The sequence below is a fragment of the Anomaloglossus baeobatrachus genome, chromosome 8 (genome assembly GCF_048569485.1).
Source record: "Anomaloglossus baeobatrachus isolate aAnoBae1 chromosome 8, aAnoBae1.hap1, whole genome shotgun sequence".
NCBI lineage: Eukaryota > Metazoa > Chordata > Amphibia > Anura > Aromobatidae > Anomaloglossus > Anomaloglossus baeobatrachus.
In genome coordinates this window covers 218,488,259-218,512,450 of record NC_134360.1, presented here as the reverse complement: position 1 = coordinate 218,512,450, position 24,192 = coordinate 218,488,259, and the positions used below count along the sequence as shown (strand labels likewise).

The 24,192-nt window shown below is 48.9% G+C and overlaps 1 protein-coding gene across 1 annotated transcript; it reads right to left on the bottom strand.

Moving 5' to 3' along the window:
• Window positions 1-647: 647 nt before the first annotated feature.
• MCOLN2 (mucolipin TRP cation channel 2) lies at window positions 648-22,950 on the bottom strand. Its single transcript, XM_075321110.1, has 14 exons — window positions 22,734-22,950; window positions 21,700-21,859; window positions 20,557-20,730; window positions 19,781-19,931; window positions 18,888-18,978; window positions 18,715-18,811; window positions 18,411-18,510; window positions 17,135-17,247; window positions 13,561-13,710; window positions 13,254-13,355; window positions 10,860-10,982; window positions 3,726-3,932; window positions 2,501-2,637; window positions 648-1,071 (listed from the first exon to the last, which is right to left on the bottom strand). The coding sequence occupies exons 1-14, from the start codon at window positions 22,793-22,795 to the stop codon at window positions 1,035-1,037; spliced, it is 1,704 nt and encodes a 567-aa protein (XP_075177225.1). The 5' UTR covers window positions 22,796-22,950; the 3' UTR covers window positions 648-1,034.
• Between the last annotated feature and the right edge of the window lie 1,242 nt (window positions 22,951-24,192).

Sequence of the window (24,192 nt, the reverse complement as noted above, 5' to 3'; positions counted from 1 at the left end):
GACCTATGTGTCGGATGGATCCAATGTCAGTGCCCCCACCTCCAGAATACAGAGATCATAGAGGGCCCCCTGCGTGCCGGATGGATCCAATCTCAGTGCCGTACACCAGCTGCCGCCCACCCCCTCCAAAAACACAGATTTCATAGTAGGGGGACTCGAGTGCTGCATTGATCCAATCTCAGTGCTGTACACCAGCGGCCCCCCCTCCAGAATACAGAGATCATAGGAGGGACCCTGTGTGCCGGATGGATCCAATCTCAGTGCCAGTCCCTCCTGTACAGACATCCGATGTCTGAGAAAAGAAGTGCAGGACATTTCCAGCCCGCTTTTCTCTGGCATCACATTTGGCGGCCAGAATCCTCATTATTGGTATGGCCATCAGTGTTTTAGTCTTCTATACGGACTGCATCCGCAGTGCCGGGAGCCTCCGGCAGATTTAGGTCTGATCTAGCTGCACCTTGATGTCCGTGGGAGTCTCTGCTCCATTCTGGAGGGAGCGACCACGCTAAAGGGTCCTAGTGGCAGACATGTATGACCTATGAGTGCCCCCATTACGGTGCCCATCTGGTACATGGACAAGATCCAGTTATTTACGCAATTAGGAAACGCCAGTATAATAAAGTAAAGCCGCCACCACACGCTCCGTATAAAGCACTTTTATTACTATAGGTTATCATCTCTTAGGAGGTAAACACATTGTATGAAAATAAATCACTTTTATAAATAATTCATGTCATAAAAATAAAGAGGTTTCTCTGGAAATGACAGAATTCAATACCGAGCAGAGCTGACGGCGAGGAAGACACGGCGAAACCGCACACAATGCATTACTGGCGCTTACAAGCCACAGATCAAACGCTCCAGCGACTGGAAACATCACTGGTCCGGAGGGAGAAGACACCGGTGCATTACTGGAGTGTGGGCCACCATGTGGAGCAAAGATCGGGACATCTGACGGAGGCGCGGGATCGGATCCAGCCGGCGCCACCATCGTGTAAACATCGCAGCAGCGTCCTGAGATATGGAATCCTGCATCAGTTTATAAGGATCGAGTCGTCGTCTCCTCGGTTCCTGAAAATAAAACAGAATTTGAGTGTGATCAGCGATTCCTCTGTCCGTACTCAATTTACATCAAGGACAGAATTTCTCCGAGCGATTTGTAGATTCTGGCATTTGCCCTCCCCAAAATCTTACTGGTGACCCTCTGGTGCCAGACTCTCAACGTCGTCACAAATGTTCCCACTGCACAGACCCAGGAGCAGCCTGTGGTTCCCACACTGGATCACTGCACAGACCCAGAAGCCTGTGGATTCAGACACCCAATGGGTGCAATCTTTGTGATTTAACCTCTTAAACAGGGTTGTGCATTACTCGGAGAACGACTTCTCAATCAGTACAAGTCATAAAAATAAATCGCCCCAAATAAAGAAGTGGTAACACCCATACTCCCCTCCGCTGCCGGTCCAGTGGTGTCAGCACCTTCTCTCCCAGGGATCATGTGACATTATTATGCCAGGCAACCCCTGCACACAATCAGCTCTGGCTTCACTGTCTCACCATTCAGACATACCTGACATTTGGAGGACACGAGAGCTGCAACTTCTCTTACTTCCTTGAGGTGTTCGATGTATGTGAAGGAGGAGACAGTGAAGGCAGCGCAGATTGATTGTCTGCAGGGATTGCCTGGCATAATGTCACGTGATCCCCGGGAGAGGCAGCGATGACGCCGCTGGACTGCCACCGGAGAGTAGATTGTGTGTTTTATTTGGGGGGGGGGGGGGAGGGTACAAAGCTTGGGGAAAAAAAAAGGGGGGGTGTTCAAGTAGTACTGTTGATCCGTCACTTGCCATAAATTATGCATTGTTTTTTTACCTGGTGTAAATGCTGCAGTTCTCCTGAATCTGTTAGTTTCCATTTTGTGCCTCTCAGTTCTTGTGATAATGATCCTTTTTCTCCTTATATAATTTTCATTTAATTAGCCAAGTGAAAACGGTCCCCCAAGATGATGCCAAAAAGATTTTCAGACCACACCCACTTGCCTAAACAAGACCAGCTTTACATACAGGAAATTATAAGTTCTCCCTCAGGAAGAGAGAGAAAAACAAAAATTGGATTCAGGAGAACAGCAGGACACAACATTTTCATTTGTTTTGATTTTTCCGCCTTCACTTTCTATTTTACGGCTTCATGCGTTTATTGTACCGCTATACTGCTGTTATATTACGCGGCATTATAATCACACGATTTACTCATCAGATGTCGATCATCCCACGACTGCAGACAATGGCTAGATGGCCGTGATTGGAGAATCCTCCAACCACAGCGGTCAGAACAGGAGCCTCGCTGCGGAGCGTCCCATTTAGGGATACATAGGACGTCCGTGGCGCATTCTACTACGACAAGCGCAGCACCGTATGGCCGGACGCCATAAAGAGGCGAATCGCTGGCTGTTAAGTGGTTAAGATACAGATAACTAATGGGGGATGAATCAGAAACCCACCGGGGGCAGCAGCAGATCAGGGCGGCAGCGTCCGGCCATCTTCTCTCGCAGTTCTGGGTCCGGGTCCCAAATACGACATCGCTGTCACGAAGAAATTCCTGAAGGTCCGTGGTGGGAAAACCGTTCTGCTGGTAGTTCTACAAGAATAATACAGATTATCCTGTATATAACGTCACTTGCAATATATAATGCTGCAGATCCGTGCTACTAATGAGAATTCACGGCCCAATATTCCCCAGAGACGATGATATCGCATCATAGTACCACCACAGTCACCACCAATAGAAACCTGTGCAACAGCGCCCCCAGCTGTAGCCCCGTGCAGCCGGCATTAGCTTCCCCCAGCTGTAGAGCTGTGCAGACGGCATTAGCTTCCCCCAGCTCTAGCCCTGTGCAGACGGCATTAGCTTCCCCCAGCTCTAGCCCTGTGAAGACGCCATTAGCTTCCCCCAGCTCTAGCCCTGTGAAGACTGCATTAGCTTCCCCCAGCTCTAGCCCTGTGAAGACGGCATTAGCTTCCCCCAGCTCTAGCCCTGTGAAGACTGCATTAGCTTCCCCCAGCTCTAGCCCTGTACAGACGGCATTAGCTTCCCCCAGCTCTAGCCCTGTGAAGACGGCATTAGCTTCCCCCAGCTCTAGCCCTGTACAGACGGCATTAGCTTCCCCCAGCTCTAGCCCTGTGCAGACGGCATTAGCTTCCCCCAGCTCTAGCCCTGTGCAGACGGCATTAGCTTCCCCCAGCTCTAGCCCTGTACAGACGGCATTAGCTTCCCCAGCTCTAGCCCTGTGCAGACGGCATTAGCTTCCCCCAGCTCTAGCCCTGTACAGACGGCATTAGCTTCCCCCAGCTCTAGCCCTGTGCAGACGGCATTAGCTTCCCCCAGCTCTAGCCCTGTACAGACGGCATTAGCTTCCCCCAGCTCTAGCCCTGTGCAGACGGCATTAGCTTCCCCCAGCTCTAGCCCTGTGCAGACGGCATTAGCTTCCCCCAGCTCTAGCCCTGTACAGACGGCATTAGCTTCCCCCAGCTCTAGCCCTGTGCAGACGGTATTAGCTTCCCCCAGCTCTAGCCCTGTGCAGACGGCATTAGCTTCCCCCCAGCTCTAGCCCTGTGCAGACGGCATTAGCTTCCCCCCAGCTCTAGCCCTGTGCAGACGGCATTAGCTTCCCCCAGCTGTAGCCCTGTGCAGACGGCATTAGCTTCCCCAGTTTATGATGAACGCACCTTAATGGTTTCATAGGAGTCAGTGATGAGGGCAATGAAGAGGCTGAGGACCATGTAGATGAACAGGCTCATGAAGGAGTACAGGTAGAGGCGGCTGAACAGCCACACCAGCGTGCTCTTCTGCTGGATTTGAGCAAAAGTAGCAAACATGTCGTCACCATTCACTAGTGAGAAGAGACATTCGGCCACAGTGTTCAGGTCCTCGAACTGTAATAAAGAAGCATTGAGGATTCAGGGGGCTGGAAATTCTGTAAACTGGAAAATGAGCAGGAGACAAAGCAAAAGAACAACCCGGATGTGCATCGCCCGCCGTGCGGAGCCTCCAATGGGGGCCATTTTCCATTACACTACAGAAGAGTCCCCAACACAGGCTGAAATTCACATCACAACCACTGGGCGGCCACAGACACGTATAGCAGAAACCTGTCCCGACAGAGCAGCACTGAATCAGGCTGTTATTTCAGGATACATGACGCCTCGAGGAAAGCTGACGTCTGCATAGATAGATCTACTGTAAAAAAATATAAAATATAATATAAATTTTATACACATACATACATATATTATATATATATATATATATATATATATATATATATATATTATGTATATATGTATGTGTGATGTATATATATATATATATATATATATATATATATATATATATATATATATATATATATATATATATATATATATATATATATATATATATATATATATATATATATATACACATACATATACATACATACATACATACACACACACACATATATACATACAGTGCCTACAAGTAGTATTCAACCCCCTGCAGATTTAGCAGGTTTGATAAGATGCAAATAAGTTAGAGCCTGCAAACTTCAAACAAGAGCAGGATTTATTAACAGATGCATAAATCTTACAAACCAACAAGTTATGTTGCTCAGTTAAATTTTAATAAATTTTCAACATAAAAGTGTGGGTCAATTATTATTCAACCCCTAGGTTTAATATTTTGTGGAATAACCCTTGTTTGCAATTACAGCTAATAATCGTCTTTTATAAGACCTGATCAGGCCGGCACACGTCTCTGGAGTTATCTTGGCCCACTCCTCCATGCAGATCTTCTCCAAGTTATCTAGGTTCTTTGGGCGTCTCATGTGGCCTTTAATCTTGAGCTCCTTCCACAAGTTTTCAATTGGGTTAAGGTCAGGAGACTGACTAGGCCACTGCAACACCTTGATTTTTTCCCTCTTGAACCAGGCCTTGGTTTTCTTGGCTGTGTGCTTTGGGTCGTTGTCTTGTTGGCAGATGAAATGACGACCCATCTTAAGATCCTTGATGGAGGAGCGGAGGTTCATGGACAAAATCTCCAGGTAGGCCGTGCTATCCATCTTCCCATGGATGCGGACCAGATGGCCAGGCCCCTTGGCTGAGAAACAGCCCCACAGCATGATGCTGCCACCACCATGCTTGACTGTAGGGATGGTATTCTTGGGGTCGTATGCAGTGCCATCCAGTCTCCAAACGTCACGTGTGTGGTTGGCACCAAAGATCTCGATCTTGGTCTCATCAGACCAGAGAACCTTGAACCAGTCTGTCTCAGAGTCCTCCAAGTGATCATGAGCAAACTGTAGACGAGCCTTGACATGACGCTTTGAAAGTAAAGGTACCTTACGGGCTCGTCTGGAACGGAGACCATTGCGGTGGAGTACGTTACTTATGGTATTGACTGAAACCAATGTCCCCACTGCCATGAGATCTTCCCGGAGCTCCTTCCTTGTTGTCCTTGGGTTAGCCTTGACTCTTCGGACAAGCCTGGCCTCGGCACAGGTGGAAACTTTCAAAGGCTGTCCAGGCCGTAACAGTAGTTCCATAAGCCTTCCCCTTCCAGATGATGCTGCCAACAGTGGAGACAGGTAGGCCCAACTCCTTGGAAAGGGTTTTGTACCCCTTGCCAGCCTTGTGACCCTCCACGATCTTGTCTCTGATGGCCTTGGAATGCTCCTTTGTCTTTCCCATGTTGACCAAGTATGAGTGCTGTTCACAAGTTTGGGGAGGGTCTTAATTAGTCAGAAAAGGCTGGAAAAAGAGATAATTAATCCAAACATGTGAAGCTCATTGTTCTTTGTGCCTGAAATACTTCTTAATACTTTAGGGGAACCAAACAGAATTCTTGTGGTTTGAGGGGTTGAATAATAAATGACACTCTGAATAAACTTTTCACAATTTAAAAAAAAAAAAAAAAAAAAAAAAAAAAAGAAATAACATTCTTTTTTGCTGCAGTGCATTTCACACTTCCAGGCTGATCTACAGTCCAAATGTCACAATGCCAAGTTAATTCCGAATGTGTAAACCTGCAGGGGGTTGAATACTACTTGTAGGCACTGATATATATATATATATATATATATATATATATATATTTACATTTTATATTATATATTATATTATATATCTGCCACTCTGTACAGGAACGTAGATGCATCGTGAAACTCCAGCAGACCCGCTCCAAAGCCTGAAAACATGCTCCAAAAATGCAGAAAGGTATCATCAGTAACCCTAAGGAAGGACGCATCCACCTCATTCAGGCTTGAAGAGTCTATACCGTAATCGCTTCAAGTTTCCAAAAAGGACAAGTGGTAAAAGACGCATCTGATCGGGTCATGGGGGCGTTTTTTTGTTCTGAAGATGCTCATTACAATACAAGTCAATGGGAAGCTGATAAGACGCGGTCTGAGCCTTTCTGGTGTTTGCACTTCAGAAACCACTAATGGTTCTTCCTTTTTGAATGAAGAAATAAATAAATGCTGGAAGACGCCAGAACAAAGACGACCTGAAATGCTAAGAAAAAAAAAAAGCCAAGACATTTCGGGGGGGGGGGGGGAATAAATAAAATACAATGCTCACAGCACAAAGTTCCCCACAACCACCACCATGAGAAGCTCACAACACAGGGATTTATACAGTCATCACTACAAAGAGCTCAATACATACGGATTTGTGCACGCACCACTAGAGGGAGCTCATAACATATGGATCATACCGATCCCATTGAAGTCAGAATACAGTGAGCTGTCCCTCAATTTTGCAGAAAGGTGACAATAACTGCAGAATACATTTATTAAAGGGTACACTATGTATTTAATCCCAAAACCAGTTTCCTTTATCTCATCATTCTACTAGACCCGGTCTGAAGTAGCCTTCCTCTAGAAGGCACCAGTCCGGAGGTTATTTATCCACTGGGGCTACGTAGCTGGTTTCAATGCTATGTGGGGATATGTAAACCTATTACATGTCATCTGATTTTCTCATCCTCGCCTTTAGATTCTGGACCTGAAGGATGGAGACTGTTTCCTTGTTGCTTCCTTAACAGAAATAATAAGCAATTATAATCCCCTGTAACGTCCCCAAGAGCCGGCTTTTAGCGATAATCTGTGCACTAAGTGGGTGGAGGAAATGTACGGATCACTAAATGTCCGGACAAAGAAGTGTAAGGTTTACCACTCCGTGTGCAGATAGACAATTACTGCAGTAATGGACACGAGACGAGGACGGAAAGGATTTCACTATAAAAACACAGATCCCGGGATTAACCCTTCCAGAGATTTCTGCGTTTGCCTGTGAAACACAAAACAATCAATGTTCTTTCGTTATCTCTCCAAAACCAAGTGACTCTACTCTGTCCTCCTCCTCCTGGACCTGTCCTCTGCCTTCTACATTACTCTGTCGTCCTCCTCCTCCTCCTGGACCTGTCCTCTGCCTTCTACATTACTCTGTCCTCCTCCTGGACCTGTCCTCTGCTCCTGGATCTGTCCTCTGCCTTTGACACAGTGGACCACTCCCTCCCACTACAGATTCTCTCATCTCTGGGTATCATAGAATTGGCGCCATCTTGGATCTCCTCATACCTAACAGACCAGACTTTCAGTGTCTCCCCCTCTCACACCACCTCCTCATCTTGTCCCTTATCTGTCTGTGTCCCCCCCCACCCCCAAGGTTCAGTTCTTGGACCCCTGTTGTTCTCCATCTACACCTTCGGCCTGGGACAGCTCATAGGAGGACCATGGCTTTCAGTGTCACCTCTGAGCTGATGTTACACAGATCTACCTCTCTGGACCTGACGTCACCTTCCAAGTAACCAGAATCCCACAATGTCTGTCTGCTATATCAGCCTACTCAATTTCAAATACTTGACATGGACAAAAACAGAAATCATCTTTCCCCCTCCTCAGTCAGTCACCCCCTGCTCTGGGGTCTTCCTTCTCACACACTCACTCCCCTCCAATCTATTCTACACTCTGCGGCCCGACTCATCCACCTCTCTCCTCTCTGCCAATCTCCTCACTGGCTTCCCATTGCCCAAAGACTCGTAATATAAAACCCTAACCATGACCTACAAAGCCGTCCAAAGCCTGCCTCCGCCATACATCTGTCCCCCTACGGATGAGTACATGGATCTGAGCAGATAAGTGGATTGTGTTGCAGGACAAAACAAAAAACAAGCCACAACTGTGCTTTATTCTCCCTCCCTGGATCTAGATGTCTACATTGCTGCAGCCAATCATTGACTCGTGGTGTCTATGTGTGCAGAGCCACGGAGTTCACAACCAATCGACAGCAACATCAGCACTGCAGACAATAACAGATACCTGCAACAACAGTGGAAACTTTGTGCTGGACCGGGGGAGGGAAGGTAAAGCACAGTATTTTTTTGTCATACATTCATTAGAATATTATATGCGAATCCTAAAGCCAGGGTGGCGACACCAGGATTTCTGTCGAGACCTTTCCCATTGACAAAAAGGGACTAGACAGTGCACTGTCCCCCCTCATGTTCAACCTGGCGATCGAGCCCCTATCAAGAATGTTGAATGAGGTAAATTGCTTTGAAGGTATCAGCATTGGAGGGGAGGTGCTACGGTCAGCCCTGTTCGCGGACGACATTATATTGTTTATGAATAAACCCCAGAAGGAACTCCCAAGGACACTACAACGGATAGAGGAATTTGGAAACTTGGCAGGTTTTAAATTAAATAAGACAAAATGTGAAATACTGTTTCTACACCAACAGAACACAGCGGTGTTGGCAGCTAGGGGAATGGGAGACAATGTCCATGGGATACCAATAGCGAGAACCCACGTTAAATATCTGGGAATCCAAGTCGGACGCCAACCTGCATCGATATACGAGTTACATTTTAAACCACTGATAACGAAAATAGAACGGGAATTGAAGATGTGGGAGGGGCTTCCATTGTCCCTACTGGGTAGGAACCATCTTCTAAAAATGATGAGTTTCTCAAAACTATTATACCCAATGCAGACTATCCCTATATTATTAAAACACACACACACACGTAAACAGGCTGAATAAGGCATTTTCGACCTTCTTGTGGAGGGGAAAAAGGCCGAGAATAAAGGCTGAGAAATTAATGCAGACGCTGGAGAAGGGGGGTATTAAAATGCCAAACATTAGAGGGTACAATTTGGCGTGCCTCATGAGACATGTAATAGACTGGTTAAGGAAGACAAACGGTTACTCGGACGTGAGATTGGAAGGCGAGTTCTGTAAACCCTGGGATTTGGGGGCAATATTGCATACGTCACTTGCTAACATACCACGGCACATTAAAAACTCATTACTATGCAGAGATACAGTGATGGCGTGGAAGGCGGTGAGAAAAAAAATTCAACTTATCCTGGAGAATATCTAAATACTTAAACATATGGAGTTTCCTGGAATTCCCAGCCGGCAGGGAAAACAAATTATTTATAGAATGGATGAGAAAAGGTATAAAAGGGGTGAAAGATCTACTTCATGAGACGGAAAATAGATGGTTGTCCTGTCAAGAAATTGTGACAAAATACGGGCTCTCTCCATTCCAAGTTATACAATATAAACAGATAGAGAAAGGTATAATGCAGCTACTGAGAGATGTCGGGAAGGAACAAGAGATAAATGACATGGACCAACTTATTATGTAGGAGCAGCGGGAGATTAACATAACTTCACTATACAAAGCTTTACGAGAGGTGTTAGTTCCCTTAAGCACGGACGAGATCCTGGGAAAATGGGCGAGACAATTGGGAGATGAGACAGCAGGGGACAGGATACTAAGAGGATGGATGAGAATGAGAAAAGAGGTGGTTAATGAGGGCTGGAGGGACACACATTTTAGACTGATGCACAGGGCGATCTATGGCTTCAACATACCAAACAAACAGAAGGTTAATAAGATTGTCCCAAATGTAGGATGCTAAACACGGATCTGTTACATGGGATTTGGCAATGCCCAGAGAGTCAAAAATTCTGGAAAAAAATGCAGGCGCTAATAACTAATATATATGGGGGGGTAGAGGTGGCGATGGACCCATTGATATGGATTTTTCATGATGACCATGTTGAACAAATGGCAAGAGTGAGTGAAAAAAAGAGAGAATACCAAAGCTGTTCCATAGTATAGCCATAATAGGAAAAAGGGCTTTGCTGGGCAAATGGCTCAAAGGGAACGTTCCGTCAGAAGACGGGGTAATGAGGCAGATTAAAATGCTACTTGGAATTGAACAGAGGACAGCAGAAAAAAAACAAACAAAGACGGTTTGACCGACATATTCTTTAAAAAAATGGAGAAAATTCATTGAAAAACAATGTGAAGCTACAGAAATACAAACAATAGTTACCCCCTTCACGTACACAGAGTGGTATCTACTAGAAGACATTAAGGGAACATTGGGGAAATTAAAAACAGCCATAATATGAAGGTGTGATAAGAAGGCAAATGATTCATCTAGAGGCATGGGGTGGAGGAAAAAAAAAAAAAAGACAAAATGTGGCATGGTTGGGTATTCTTCGTGTGGGCTAGACAGGAGGAAAAGTGTGCTAAGTTGTTGGGGGGGTTATTTTAGAATAGAAGGGAGACAAAACATAGTTAAGGGGGGGAAAACAAGGGAAACAGGAGGAATAGTTAATTGCCAATAACCTGTTAATGGACATGGTGAATCCATACTTGCTATATTGTTTAATAAGATGTAATGCACATGAAAATTTGGAATAAAATTTAGTGTTTAAAAAAAACCCCAGTCATGATTAAATGGCAGAACGGTAGACATTTCCTGCTAAAGAGGAGTCTGACTACAGAGCCACGCTACCTTCTCATGGTACGGTCCCAGCACGATCCAGCCGCAGAACGTGTATCCGAGGTAAATCATTCCTGCGCAGCAGCAGAACCTCAAGACTTTGGGAAAAGAAGCCTGCATGGTCAATATCAGAACCTAGAAGAACGAACCGGAGGGTTGGTTAGCATGTCTCAATTTCTACAAAAGCAAGAGATTATCACTGGCTCAGAAAACACAAGAGCGGAGATCGGAGCTTCTGTGCATCCTCACAATAGGTTCTGGTTCTGACTCCGCTCCAGTTCATGGCTGCAACAGAAGACTATGCAAGTGACGGGAGCAATTTTCTGTTCCGGTAATAACTAATGAAGGTGGCAGCACAGGCACAACCGAGGCACCCCGTCCATGCCTGGCAGCGCAGGCACAACCGAGGCACCCCGTCCATGCCTGACAGCGCAGGCACAACAGAGCCACCCCGTCCATGCCTGGCAGCGCAGGCACAACAGAGCCACCCCGTCCATGCCTGGCAGCGCAGGCACAACAGAGCCACCCCGTCCATGCCTGGCAGCGCAGGCACAACAGAGCCACCCCGTCCATGCCTGGCAGCGCAGGCACAACAGAGCCACCCCGTCCATGCCTGGCAGCGCAGGCACAACAGAGCCACCCCGTCCATGCCTGGCAGCGCAGGCACAACAGAGCCACCCCATCCATGCCTGGCAGCGCAGGCACAACAGAGCCACCCCGTCCATGCCTGGCAGCGTGAGGGGTCCAGTTTGATATACATGTCCCAGATGTGAGAATGCAAATCCCACGTTATATAATAATTGAGATAGTCAGGAGGTCAGTGGGAAAATAAGCGAGCTTTCCATTACTTGCTTTTTTCCATTTATCTCTGTTGTATTAGTAACTGCTCATTGCTACGGACACTGACTGCCGCTGCAGTCTTTGGGAGGTGGCTGCAGCCGGCTGGGATCTCCGGAGTACACTTCTTGCAGTGTGCACTCAGGCTCATTACCTCGGCCCTCTCCTGCGCCCTTTTCTATAGGCCGGCTCTTGAACGAACGCAGCCATTCTGTAGCGCTGCACCCCCCCCCCTCCCCCGACCCCACAGGGTCTCTATCCCTCACTTTTTGCCTCTTTTCCTTCCCTAGTTAGAATCCCATATCTTCAGATGCAGAAGAGTCCCTTCCATAGTCATTGGACCATGTTTGGGCGGAGTCCTGTCAGGGAAGTTCTTTAAGGTAATGTATGGTGTGACGACATGGACACCCAATGCCTCTCATGGGTTAAAGTTTCTTAACATTCAGCCAGACGAACTGTTCTTATGTATGCTAAGTCATGTTTGCTTAGCTATTGTTTCTCCAGACCCTTCCAGTAATCATTGTATTGTAGTTGTGTATTGCTAATGTAATTACCTTAGTAGTCATGGTCTAGTCTGTGCATTCCAGACTACACGTATACCCTCCCTCAGTCTTTCTGTAGACATCATTTGGATGAACATTGTCCATGCAGCTTGAGATTCATCCAATGGGAGAGGCGATCTTGTCCAACCAATCGATGAGGACGCAGTGTATCCAAGTGGAAGGCTGTGGCTATAAAAGGGATTTCTTTAAGCTACCAGGTGGTTGTTGATGGATGCTGATGGATCCAGTCTAAGCTCTTAGGAGCTGACTAGAGGATCAGGATACCCTGTGGCTTCAATCTAGGGACTCCGGTTCCGATTGGAGACCATATCCACAGTCTAGGGATTTCGACTCCGGCTGCCAGGATTATATCATCATACCAGGACTACCTAAAAAGGACACTCAGGTTGGGACAGTTCAGTCACCTGCTACAGACTTTGCAGACCTCACACAGCTTCCTAAATCTGGCATTATTCCTTTCTCGGTGGGTGCCCACCAAAAGCGGGGTGCTGCTGGATTGGAGTAAATAGCCCTGGGACCTCTGAGGCATGGACATTCTAAATCCCTGGTGAGCCAGAGGAAGGGTGAGACTCTGTTGCCTGTTACATTTGTGTGTTTTGCTGGTTATGTGTTATGTGACGTTAATTGTTTGGGGATCCAATAAAGTCTAATTATTGTGATTCCCTCACCCTGTGTTGTCTGAGTAGTGTTACGCCCACGGTTAAGGAGGCCGGCGTTCAGTTGGAACGAGCCCTGAGCCACGCTTTCTAAAGGCGGCGGGTTTTAGCGGACGAGAGCACCCACTGAGCCCCGTGTCTCCACATATGGTTTGACAGAACCCCTGGTAATTAGGGTTCATTTTTCACAATACCCCGGCACTCCCACTTTTCTCGCTACAGCTGCAGACGAGAAAAAAGGTGTGGGGGGGGGGGGGGACTTTGTACTATTAATGTGGTTTCATTCCACATTTGGGGGGGGGGGGGGGGGTCACATTCACGGCTACGATAAGCGAAGCTTTTACACTCACATTATACTTCTGGAAATATCCCAAATATCGGATGACGCCGACCCAGACCAGCAATGTGGAGGTGCCGAGGAGGAGGCTGCACACGTCGTAAGACGTCAGGTTCTGCAATCAAAAAGGAGAACGCAGGATTAGTCCACACAGACAAACTGTAGATAAAGGGGCGGGCAACATGGTGAAGTCACTTAAAGGGGAGTTCCACTAAGACACAATGCGGTAAGTGAATCCAGACAGATTCAGACCCGCGCACATCCGGTCACATTAGTCCCCCTGGAATGACACATCTGCCCCATAAATCCTCTAGCGATACCTTGGCTTTTATCTCCATCTTCATCACAGATCCGATAATCGTCATCAAATCACTGATAATGACCATCACGTACCAGCCGTTTATGAACTCCAGGCGGTCGGCAGAGCTCACGTGTCGATTGTATTTATTCAGGAAAAAGCGCACAAATCTCTGCAAGAAAGAAGGAAACTTCAGTGCAAGGTGCGTGCTGCCTCCGTGTGGTGCCGGCGAGACCTGCAGATTCCCAGAAATCCAAGGTGTACGCTGCCCCCGTGTGGTGCGAGTGAGAGATCTACCGGTTCCCCATAATGCAAAGACCTGAGAACTGCAACGTGGAACGTCCCGAGACCACCATACATTACACGCAACGTCTATAGTAGCCCCTTTATTACTAAGTTTAGATGGAGAAGAACCAAGTCTGTACCTGTGAGGAGCATTCAGCAGTGCAGCTTGTAACCCAAGGGCCTCAATGCAAAAGCTCCAACGGGGGCCACCAATTATTGCAAGTCTTTAAGGGGAATTTGTCAGCAGCTCTCTGCTCCTTCATCTGAGAGCGGCATAATATAGGGGCAGAGACCCTGATTCCAGCGATGTGTCACTTTGATCACTGGGAGCAGCAGTTCTGACAGTTTTTACAATTATCAATGCAGCAGAGCTGAGAGAGCTGCCCCTGCCCGCATCAGGCTCTCTATAGACATTTTACATGGACAGTGAGCTGCTAATCACAAGAGCTGGCGGAGTCAGACAACATGGCAGGAGCCAGCTACTCACAGCAATGATAATGTCCCAGTGATAAAACACGCACTTTAAGTAAACCGCACAGGAGGTGGCATGAGACATCGTTGATTTATGTATTTTGACCCCTACAACATACTCTTGGTAGTAGTGTCTACTGTCACTACTACCATGTCCCCTGATGGCTGTATGTGTCTCTATAGTGCTGGGACATTATCTGTGCCTTCTGAAGCCTAGCTCTGAGAGTTGTAGCATCTACACTGACCTCTGCTGGCCGTTCTCAAAACTACCCCTGCCTTATATGGTACAAGCAAGTGAAGCTGCAGTGGGGAAATTTGCAGGTCCTTTTCGAACAGGAAAAATAAAATAGAGACGTCTGGAGGTGAGGGCTGAGTTTGGTGGGAGAGGTGTATGAACGCTAGGATCGGTGGCTGCTTCCAGTCACTTCTATCCTCTAGTGACTGTCTGGTAAGGAGAAGGAAACTCTGGAAAGGGAAAATCCAGGCTGCCATTTATTCTAAATCATGGTAGGCCCCGAACAATAGCGAGATCCAGAAAGCCACAAACTGCTTAAAGCCAAGACAGGTCTAGATGTCTTATGGTAAGATCCTCTCAGAGCTCAGAAGAGGGAGAGAGTTACTCCTGCTGATAAGGAAAAAACTAATATATGGAGACTGCTATATGGACCGGCTTACAGCGTGCATTGTCATCACTGGAGTTTGTGGAGTAAAAGTTCCTTCTCTTTGTCATGAAACCTCCGGTGTCCGTTTCTTGTTACCTCATGCAATATGATCTGGGTGTCTGTGCATGGCAGGAACCACATGAAAGTCACACCAGACCAGGGAGCTAAGCCACTATACACAGCTGGACTACGGAATCAGCCCCTGCGACCAACTACTTACCTTTCCCTACTCCTGTATTCCCTGTTACTTTTGCCTACAAACCTGTGGATTGCCGGAGCCATTGTAGGTGTGACGCCCTGGACCCCAGGGGTCACAGGTAACAACACCCACCACACCACACACACACCCCCATCCCTTGTGAGGACACACCCGTCACCCGAAAGGGAGACCTGATGCCTCCCCCAGGGCAAGTAGGGCACACCAGGTGGGCGAAGTCAGGCGGAAAGGAATGCCCACAGAGGAGACTACTGCCCTGAGGCAGGAAATACAGTGGAGTTTTGAGTTGAGTTTGAGTAGAGTTCTGAGGAGAGTTGGAGTTGACAGGAGGTGTGGAGGAGAGAAGCTGTCAGGTACCCGGGTTGGAGCCTGGGATCCCCGTAACGTCAGGCAGGCAGACGGTGGCCGTCTACAGGAGTACCGGTGTAGCAACCGGCGGAACCGTAAGGACCGGGTCAGGGTTGGAGCCTGCCGGACCTGAACCGGGGAGGCAACAGCTATCCGGAGCACCAGTAACCAGGTACTCAGACCCCGTCCTAGCTTAGAAGCCGCTAAGTTTAGGCAAATTCACTGATTGCAGTCTGGACCTCACGGGTTCATCCTCACCCAAAGTCCCGAAAGAAGGCAACAGCCCACCGATACCGGGTGAGAGCCACCGCCAAGGGCCAAACATCCGACTGGCCAGCGCCTGCGGGCAACTGAGGGCTCTTCCGGCAGCTAAACGCCGGGGAGCGGGCTACCACTGCCCAGGCAGGGGAGCCAAAAGTCAAAAGAAACGGTGCAAGGGAAAGGGGCCACCATCAGCCTCACAAGGGACACAAGCAGCCGGCTGCGGGACCCGACCATACCCGAACTTTGGTTTACCAGTGACTCAGAGTGTGAATTACTAGTGAGTACACCAGTGCCATCCGGGCACGACACCCTGCACCCCATCGCCCGTCCCACCGGGCCCCGGGACACACCGCCCGTACCCATGGAGGGGCTAACATCTAAGCTGCGCCCTCAACACCGATCCCGGGAGCCATCTTCACTCCCGCCGCAGCGGTGGTGCATCCCGTCACCACAACCCGTGGGTGGCGTCACGACCCGTTCAATGACAACGCAGCCCCCGGCTGCGAACCTCGTCCCACACCACCACCCCACTGCCTCTCCTTAACAGAGCGACGTGGCCCCCGGTCCGGAGGCGCTCGAGCCACCGACACCCCGAGCCTGGACCTCGAGCGTCTCGGCCCGGCAAGGGAGCAGCCGAGCCCTCTCAGGGCGGTACAGAGGCACCGTGACAGGATTAGGCTTCGAGTTCTGAGGCCCGGCATTCCTGCTGGAGGTTGCGGCACTCTCCTCAGATTACATAGCACAAACCTGCTGACCGATTACCTTTAAACTACAATGGTCTGTTGATATAGAAGAAAAGAACTTTTGGGGCCCCTTAGGGTCAGATGTACAGTCGTACAAATGTACGAGTATGTATAAATGGTGACCGCAGTCCGGGGGGCCGCGCCACAGCTCAGCCGAGTTGTAGGGGTTTCACTTTACGTTTTGGGTGATTGGGCAGAAATCTGAGGGTGCGGTTCATGGCAGGTATTGCTAGATGTGGCCGAGATTCCTGACACTTTGGGTCGGTTACAGAGGGTACAGGCAGCAGGATTGGTCTTATAGCATCTGTCACAGTTCTAGTGACTTCTGTAATAGACCTGAGGGAAGTGGGGTGGGGGTGGTAGTTGGACTGTATCACCGGCTACCGAGAAGTAGTGTAGGCAAAGTAATCATACTTGCTGAGGCCTGCACCGCAGTCACAAGTCAGGATGCTGACAAATGTCTGACCGTGGCTGGAGCTGAAGGGGGGACATAACTAATATGGAGGCCCAAAGACCACATAAGAGGAAAACCATAATATAGGCGATTGCTGGGTGCCGTGATACTTCTGTGACAAAAACATCAGGGGGCAGCAACAATTTACTTACCCTCAGCAGCTTTATGGCCAGAACGATGGACCGCGAGCAGAGTATGAGGGACGTCAGACACGTCAGGATCACAAATGCATCGAAGGCCAAGATGTAATGAGTGTTCTTCTGAACTGCGAAGAAACAAAAAAGGCCCGGAGACCGTCAGAAACAAAAAAGGCCCGGAGACCGTCAGAAACAAAAAAGGCCCGGAGACCGTCAGAAACAAAAAAGGCCCGGAGACCGTCAGAAACAAAAAAGGCCCGGAGACCGTCAGAAACAAAAAAGGCCCGGAGACCGTCAGAAACAAAAAAGGCCCGGAGACCGTCAGAAACAAAAAAGGCCCGGAGACCGTCAGAAACAAAAAAGGCCCGGAGACCGTCAGAAACAAAAAAGGCCCGGAGACCGTCAGAAACAAAAAAGGCCCGGAGACCGTCAGAAACAAAAAAGGCCCGGAGACCGTCAGAAACAAAAAAGGCCCGGAGACCGTCAGAAACAAAAAAGGCCCGGAGACCGTCAGAAACAAAAAAGGCCCGGAGACCGTCAGAAACAAAAAAGGCCCGGAGACCGTCAGAAACAAAAAAGGCCCGGAGACCGTCAGAAACAAAAAAGGCCCGGAGACCGTCAGAAACAAAAAAGGCCCGGAGTGAAAGCCTTGAGGGCTGCCATTCACTAGGAGCCACGCCTCTGAGGCATTTCGGCTTGGAGGGATGTGTGAAGTCAAGCAGTTTTTTTTTTAATTAACACCAAATATTTAATTTATTTATTTCCATAGATGATCTTGCTATTGCGTCCGCCATTTTCTCAGAGGTTTAGATGAACACCCTGATGCAGTGCTCAGCGGACTGTATACATGGACTCAGTCCTGGGCCTTATGAGGACAAACTGCAGATTCATGGGGGATCATTTCCTTCTTCTACACTGAAAATTGTGAAATACTCTGTTCCAATCCTGAGCATTTCTGCAGCACAAGCAGCTGGAGAAATCGTGCAGCAGAAAAATCTCACAGGAAACGGTCGTAAAATGTCACGTTGGATCCTGTACCCCGGGCACTTCACCCTCAGAAGCGGCAGGTGGGGGACAAAAGCCCCTTTACCCATACTGAGGGCAGAGTCCGGGAGCTGCCAGACAGTGACCGCTGTCCCCACCAGATGGGGAACTACAACATGCAGAATCCAGTTATTACAGATCCAGTGAAGTGAACAGATGTAAACAAAACAAAAAAAAAACAAACCAAAAACCCACAGATGAAGTAACCCTGGAATGGCGCGGCCCCGGCCAGGTGCAGGTGACTTACTGGAGCCGGATATGTGCCAGTCCTTACAGTCTTGGATGGTGGCATCGCTCTCAAAGAAAATCTTCACCTTCCCGCTGTGTGCCTGGTTATTGAACGTTATCTGGAAAGAGAAGATTAATCAGATCCAATAACTGCTTCCAAGATGGATTCCATTGCGTCATATATTTAGAGTCAATTACAACCACTCTCCGGAGGCCAGACACCGGCAATGAACGCCGCAGTGATGGCTCCATCCACACAAGGAACAGTCACTGTAAATTCCCCAGAAATGTCGCCCATGAGCCGATGTAATGAAGCCACCTGCCTTATTGTGGAAGGTGTAGCAGTCCGGCAGCTCTCGCACTCGGATCGTCTGCAGATCAATTCCCTTCAGTCTGAAGGAGATTTCAACCTTAATGAGCCTGAAATATAGAACAAAACACAACAAGATGTATAAAACCACAACTATCCGGTCGGACGCTCAACAGTGGAAATTACCTGTAAAACTCCAGATTGAAGAAAGAGGAGTTCACGTTGCGGTCGCAGGACGGACGGTTCGCCAGCAGCTCCTGCTCCAGGTGTAAACACTCTAAAAACACAAGAGCCCTTCAGTCCCCGGAGAGCGGCGGCCGAGCACACAAGACACATTCCTCCGGATCATACACAGCGGACCCACGAGGCAGTGCCCAACATGGCGCCAAGACTGCGCACCCACATAATACCCACCACTACTGGCGTCTCCAGTTCCAGCACCAGATGGCTCCTCAGCGTAATCCCATCATAGGAGGATTATTTGGCATTGGCTCCACTGGGACACAGCCAACCCCCCTCCCATTGCTGCCCCTAGTATGAAGCTCATGGGGGCCCAATACAAGATCTCCAGCAGGAGCTCCAAGTACTGTCGGCCCTTAATGATAGTGTTCTTCCCATAAAGGGAGAAGGTGACCATTTTGGCTTCACCCAATCTCCTCCATGTCCGATTTCACCCACTACAGATTCTCACCTGGTTTTCCCAATCTAGTGACGTCCCTGCTATTCACACTGGGCAGATATAACTCCATAGCAAAAAACAAAACAAAACACCATAGCGATAGTGAATGACCACGGGTGGGAAATACTCCTTCCCGATTGCACAAGAGCTGGATCATTTGTACTGAACACCATTCATCACTGTCTACATTGTCACTTTCAGTGCCGTTTGCAATAAGAATAATGAATGTCTGTGATTATTACCCCATGTCATAATTACGCTGCTCTAACTGTAAAGATGCCTTTCATGTACGTATAACGCATTCCCCCGGTCTAACAACCTTGATAAAATCTGGGTGCATTGCTGCTGCAGATCAGGAAAATCATCTCAGCTCCCTTAAACACTGGGGTGCAATAGGTACCTGTTTCCACTGCAGGGTTTATGTAGAAGGTATCATTGGAAGAGTATATTCGCTCCCGGTGGTAATGCTGTTTACAGATCTTCAGACCTTTTCTCTTTTCCTCACTTTCATAGCTGACTGTACCAAGCGACAGGTTGCCGATCTGGCAGTACTAAAAGAAAAAGCAGCAATGGATGAGGTTTCCTGATAATTTGGTCTGCGCTCCAGATTTACAGCAGAGAAGCTGCACCCAATCAATGGAAAAAATCTGGATAATCTACAGCGACGCAGAAAAAGCGAATCTGTGCAGCTGCGGAAAAAGCGAAAATTGGTGCCGCTGCGGAGCCACCTCGCCGGCCATCAGCAAAAGCACCAGCGCAGTAAAATGAGCGATAAGAAAAAAGGAATATCCAAGTTCCGAGGTGTCGGAGCGCGGCCATTTCAGCATTTTAGACGGGAGGCTATAAAGCTCTGACAACAGTCTCCCGTGCGGGTTTGTCAGCAGCCATCCTCCGTGTCAGGTCTGTCACAGATTTCCCAGTATAGGGAATGGTCAGATCATGGCGGTCAGTCATAGTCACCCCAGAGATCGCCTGGAACTGGTTTATTACCCCTGCAGCGCCTCCACCGGATAAATGTAATATTACAGGTAACCATAGAAATCAGTAAATGCCGAGTCCTACAGACCAGAAGGTGCCTATGACTCCGCTCATAAGTGGGGTCCAGTACACGCAGGATCCCCTATTACATTACATTTAATATGGAGTATACGAGACTATCCTACATCACCACTGTACCTGGTCAATCACATAGAAAATGCCGTCGTACAGGTCTTTCTGCGTGTAGACCGTGCGGCTGTAGTCATCCTCATCGACGCCGGTGTAACCCTTAAGAAAAAGATGCTTGAAAGCCGCAGTGTTCTCCTCCTTGAAGGACACGACCAGCTGATTACTCAGCCCGAAGAGAATGAGCTGAAAGAAAAGAATAAGAAACGATCAGACGATCCCTCCATCCAACCACGTAGATGCCACCGTCACTGCAGCATATAAGGGGTTACATGGCCATGATCGAAGGAAGCTCTGGATGCACCGACACATTCTGCTGATGGGGCAGACTGAGCACCAACATGTACAGTGACCCAGACAGGTAGACTACAATATATAGTGTTATTTTTTTTTTTTTGCAAGAACGGGTTAAGTTGGGAAAGAAAAAAAGGGAAACAACAAAACATGGCACAGATACAACCATGATAAAGATAAGATGGATGGCGGGCGCTCGCTCCCCAGGTGTCTGAGCGGATACATAGGCCGGCGCTTGCTTTCCTGGATCTCACCGTACCCAGGCCGGCGCATGCTCCCCTGGAACGGATCTAACCGTACCCAGGCCGGCGCATGCTCCCCTGGAACGGATCTAACCGTACCCAGGCCGGCGCATGCTCCCCTGGAACGGATCTAACCGTACCCAGGCCGGCGCATGCTCCCCTGGAACGGATCTAACCGTACCCAGGCCGGCGCATGCTCCCCTGGAACGGATCTAACCGTACCCAGGCCGGCGCATGCTCCCCTGGAACGGATCTAACCGTACCCAGGCCGGCGCATGCTCCCCTGGAACGGATCTCACCGTACCCAGGCCGGCGAATGCTCCCCTGGAACGGATCTAACCATACCCAGGCCGGCGCATGCTCCCCTGGAACAGATCCAACAGTACCCAGGCTGGCGCATGCTCCCCTAGAACGGATCTAACAGTACCCAGGCCGGCGCATGCTCCCCAGGATCTCATTGTACCCAGGCTGGCGCATGCTCCCCAGGATCTCACCGTACCCAGGCTGGCGCATGCTCCCCAGGATCTCACCGTACCCAGGCCGGCGCATGCTCCCCAGGATCTCACCGTACCCAGGCTGGCACATGCTCCCCAGATCTCACCGTACACAGGCCGCTCACCTGCGTGGTCACCATGACTATCTTCAGGACCTGGAGGGCAAGTTTCCATGGGATCTGCCGCCGTGCTCGGTACTTGTCACAGGGACTCATGAAATAAAACTTCAGATCTTCGCGTAGTTTCTCGGCTTCTCGCTCTACCTCCGACTCCATTGCTGATCCTCTAGATTGGAGAATAGAAGAAACGTGTGATTATCCACAGGCAGCCTGGACCTCACACTATACCGCAACGTGATCTCAGCCACTGGGTGCCTACTGACATTAGCAATCTCCCTCACCACCAGGGACATTAGACAAGCTGTACCCCGGACGTCACCATTAGAGGTGTTTACTCTTGGGCTGTCCATATCTGATGGAAGAGTTTTTGGCACACGTGATGGCAACGCTTTACAGTACCAGGAACAGGCATTGCTGCGTGCACGGCGCTGCCCCCGGAAAACCACAGAAGAGAGCGCTAACCAAGATCAGGACCTCCACCACTCTGTCCTGGATCATAGAAATGAACTCATACCTGCCCTAGACCATCACATATGTGTGTACACACACACACACACACACACACACACTATACTACTAAGATGGATTTCCTTTTGATACAGCCAGGTTCCATTGTTAGGATAGGTCACCACTTTATTATGAGTATGGGGGAGGTTGACATCTCTGGGACCCCCACAGATCCCATTTTGCAGCACGCTTCCGTCCTTGCACAGCCCGGTGACCACAAGTGATGTCGTGAAAATACGTTAGGATGACACTGCACTAAACCAGTGCTGCAGACCCTTTATTCTCAGAATTAGCGGGGTCCCTTGGTCGGCAGTACCCAGTAATTATAAACAGATATAATAGTCGCTAAACCATCCCAGCCCAGTATATTCTGCTGTGACCATGGGAGTTTTGCTGTCACTCTAAAGCAGTTAGAAGACCCCTTTACATAGTGCAGATAATTACATGCCCCGGTGAGGAGGGACGGGGGGGGGGGGGGGGAAATCACCGCTGCACAGGTGATTACAGGGCGTCCCGGGGAGTCTGTTACTTACATTTCCAACATTTCATCATCTTCAGGAACAGACGAGGCGTTCGTTATAGGGAAAGTAAACATCCTCCTTAAGGTTCCAGTCCAGGAGCGGAGGGAACGGCCAGGACCCCGGTTATCTCCGGGGAGAGACGTGGAGAAACCTTCCAGGAGGACGCGGATCTCTGGGGTTAAAGGGCCGGAATATCTTGGCACAGACGATGGCCTCTCCTATTCTGTGCAAAGGTGACGAGTCAGGAGCGTCGCAGAACCGGATATTTTATGAGTAGAAGGAAGCAGAAGCGGCTCTGTCCCTCCAGAGAATCTGTGCGCTGCGTGCACCAGGCAAGCAGGATCTGTGCGCTGCGTGCACCAGGCAAGCAGGATCTGTGCGCTGCGTGCACCAGGCAAGCAGGATCTGTGCGCTGCGGTTCTGGTCGGATTTAAAGACGTTTTCTGTCCTGTCATTGCTGAAAACCAACAAATCAGATGTGCAGTGAACGCTGCAAGCACGTCACAGTGGGAAGACCCCATCCTGGAGTGCAGTCCTCCAGTCACGCTAACTGGATGATCACGGGTTCCCCTTCCACACCCGGCGTCCGTCCGTCTGAGTGTGGGGTCTCACTGTGCGGCTTTATGAAGAAATGCAGCTTCCTCTCTTTTCTTCTTCCTCTTTCCCCTCCACACAGTCTTGTCTTCTTGCTGTTTCTTACACATTTATGTATCACTGTGTCCTGGATCTGTATCATGGAATTATGAAGCCTCATCCATTTTACATCTACATTAGCAACAAGTTGTTATATTGAAGCATCTAATGAGCGTGTGCAAAGGTGAACTGAGGAGGGAGAGGAGGTGAGCTGTGACATTATTGTGAATAGTGGATCCTGGGTTATCTACTGTATATAGAGGTATCAGTCATTGAAGCGTGCTTGCGACCACAGCTAAAAGCAGATCTGGTTCCGCTCATCTGAGGGAGCCAAGGAACAGGGAGGTCACAAACAACAATACGTTATCTCCCCTGCAACAGTCATCAAGGAAGAGCCCGGCTGCCCCTATAAACTGCCGGGCGTCTATTCCTTCAGCATGTGCTATACTCTTAAAGGGACAGTCTGCGATGTATTATCTGGACCCCCGGCCTCTCAGCTTCCTTGTTGTCCGCTCCTATGATTGACAGTTCGGAGCAGCTGCAGGGTTGTGCCTCTGCCCTATATTGTGCTGTCAGCAGGGGGCAGCTTTCCCTCTGCAACACTGGAGTAGGGTCAGATTCGGCCGGTGCCCGAGCAGCGCTTACCAGCTACACAGAAAAGAGTCCATCAATGCTGCACTCATCTCTACGGAGACCGGCCACTGCTGAGACTGCAGAGGTAGCTGGTAACCTTAACAACGAGCAGTGAAAAAAGAAAAGTTACAGCTCCTATTCTTGAGAACAGAGGATTTTTAATAACAAAATTAACTTTTTTTTTTTAACCCTTTGCAGTTTTCCC